This window comes from Clinocottus analis, unplaced genomic scaffold (assembly GCF_023055335.1).
Source record: "Clinocottus analis isolate CAN_PGR_092001 unplaced genomic scaffold, fCliAna1.0.p SCAF_5, whole genome shotgun sequence".
Taxonomy (NCBI): Eukaryota; Metazoa; Chordata; class Actinopteri; order Perciformes; family Cottidae; genus Clinocottus; species Clinocottus analis.
Genome location: NW_027176207.1, coordinates 996,128 through 998,627, shown reverse-complemented (window position 1 = coordinate 998,627; position 2,500 = coordinate 996,128). Strand labels below are relative to the sequence as shown.

General features: G+C 46.8%; 1 protein-coding gene across 2 annotated transcripts in view; it reads right to left on the bottom strand.

The window, feature by feature from the left end:
* Positions 1–293: 293 nt before the first annotated feature.
* The window catches only part of cnih2 (cornichon family AMPA receptor auxiliary protein 2), an 8,289-nt gene continuing 6,082 nt past the window's right edge, over positions 294–2,500 (bottom strand). The window contains exons 4-6 of one of the 2 annotated variants that reach the window (XM_068600624.1): positions 900–1,012; positions 683–826; positions 294–504 (exon numbers count right to left, since the gene is read on the bottom strand). In XM_068600624.1, the coding sequence (XP_068456725.1) occupies positions 477–504; positions 683–826; positions 900–1,012 (285 nt within the window). In that variant the 3' untranslated portion in view covers positions 294–476. Of the gene's footprint in view, positions 827–899; positions 1,013–2,500 lie in introns of both variants that reach the window. The other variant, XM_068600622.1, reaches the window with a different exon arrangement.

The window sequence follows — 2,500 nt, the reverse complement described above, 5'->3', positions numbered from 1 at the left end:
TTCACATCCGGAGTAGAGGTGTCCGTCATGGTAAACACACAGAGCGATACCAAAACAATCCTGCTTCCAGAACAAATCAACGAGTACAGACATGTGATTCAGGTGTCCAGCCCCTCGATGTCAGGAGGTTCACAGTGAGTCGAGCGACTGGATCAGTAAGAGCAGCGCGGGGAAACTCCAGCCCTTCAGGAATATATTGGTAATCGTATAATTGGTCAAAGGCGACACACCTGCTGCGTCTTCTGCGTTTCCTGTCAGTCCTTCTAATCTCTGTCCGGGCGTCGACAGCAGTATCTGGGTCAAAGCGGTTTAATGGGGTTCAGGTCTTTACATTCACGTCATCACTCAGATTGCTCTCCTCGTTTAGTCCGAGCTAGCGACAGGAAGGATGGAGAGAGGAAGAGTTTCTGTCCCCTTGCGTTCCTCTGTGTCTCTCTTACAGATACTTCCTGTCATTTCACCAGATATCCGGTGAGTTAGAAGCTCACCAGGGCGTAGACCATGCTTCAGCAGCAAATAGACCGTGGCAACAGATGGAAACATTGGGAGAGAAAAGTAATTGTGCTGCTTTTTTGTTGTTGTTGCAATAAGTTCATAAAAACACTGCAAGAAATTTTGAAACAGCATCACTGAAACCTAATCAAGCGACACTTCATTGAGTAGATTGTGAATTTGAACTGACCTGTAGAGATAATAGAAGAAAGAGAGCAGATAAAAGCCCATCTTACACCAGGACTCCTTCTGGCAATAATTGAGAATGTCTGCGTTCATCACGCTGACGGGGTCGTACATGACCACGGAGCCGTCGGCCGGCCGGTGGAGGAACCTGAAAAGAGCAGAGAAGTTAGACTCACACCGGGTCACCGGACGCTCGTCGGGAAGCCTGGACGGGCCTTTACCTCCACAGGTGGTAGAAGAGCAGCGGGATGTTGAGGCCGAGCGTGACCCACTCTCCGGCGCACATGAACATGATGCAAAAGAGCCCGTGGATGGAGTACTCTGGTACCACCAGCTGGAGGAACAGACACAGGGAGTCAGACGGCAGGTCTGCACAGAGCCGCGGTGGTCAGCATCGCACTTCCACACCTGCTGGGCAACACTGAAGCGCTCTCGGGATGCACGTTGTGATTTAACTACAATCCACCGAGGCAGAATCACACTGCGAGGCCGACACCTTCACACAGAGGGTGTTAATGTTACTCATGGCCCGCTGCTGTTACGAGTGCAAATATAGTTTCATGTGCAGGGAGACTGGTTTTAGAAGTTAGTAGAAAATGATGTGGGCTAGTTTGACTTAGATGCTTCAGGTTGCTCAGAGAAGTAACGTCAGCGACAGATTATAACCTTTAAAGTTGCTCATTCAGCTGCTGAGCACCACTAGTGTTGGCTGTTAGTCTGATATTCTCTCTCCTTGTTCCTCCATTTTGGTCTCCACCAGCTCCTGAGGAGCGTATCCGGCTCGTTAGCGGCTCCACAGTGTTCACGAGCTAGCTGCTGCTCGTCGACACAGCGACCTTTGAACTGCTCCGGTCCGCCGGCGTCGCCTCCCTCTGACTGACTGTGTTGTCCATGTGACATGAATGTAAGACGAGCGCGTGGGCTGAGAAGCACGAACATGTCCGACTGACGAATGAAGTGAAAACTAAAACGCTAACCGGTCTTGTTAGCAGACTATTGATCCTCTTTCTATTTGATATGGATCTATTAGATGAGGTCTTCCTCAATGAAGCCATGAGGATGTGAAGTTTACCTCCTTTACAGTCAAACAGTTAAAGGCACTTGTAAATATATTTGCTTGCATAAATTAGTGCTATTTAAATTACTCAAATAATGAATCAATAAATCAAACTCTGTAAATCCGTCAATAGCAAACATAATATGTGAATCAGCAGATAAATATAAGTAAACCTCTTATAACCATTTTCCTCTTTCCGAACATAATATTACATTTTTTAATTAGATGTATTTCTATAGCCCAAAATCTCATTTTTCCTCAGAGAGCTTTAACATCTGTCCACCACGACGTCCAGGACGCTCACGCGGACCAGAGGACTTTCCTCCTGTGACTTCAGGCTCATTCAGTCATAAAACATTCATGTCTACAGTGAAGTTAAGACATTACAGTTTAAACTGTGATCCGGAGCTAACTTAGTAAAACTATAAAGTACATTAATACACAACACGGGCCGCGGCTGTGTTTGGTTATTGATTTCATAACTTGAGGCTTGAAGTCCTCTGTTGTTCCTGCACTGATCAACATGTTGCAGCTCAACTGAGTTCAAAATGGCCTCCGCAGGATGTCACGTGCACATCAGGAACTCTGAGTTCTGTTTCTGAAAGCCTTCAAACGGGAAGAAGAAAATAAATCGCCAGCAGACAGAAACCTTCACAGTCACTGTTCTCTGAGAGGCGGCGAGCGTTGACGGTTAGCAATGAAACGCTCACAGCGTGTGAAGCCTCAGTGGTTGAGTTTCACCATCAGACGGTAATAAACTACTAG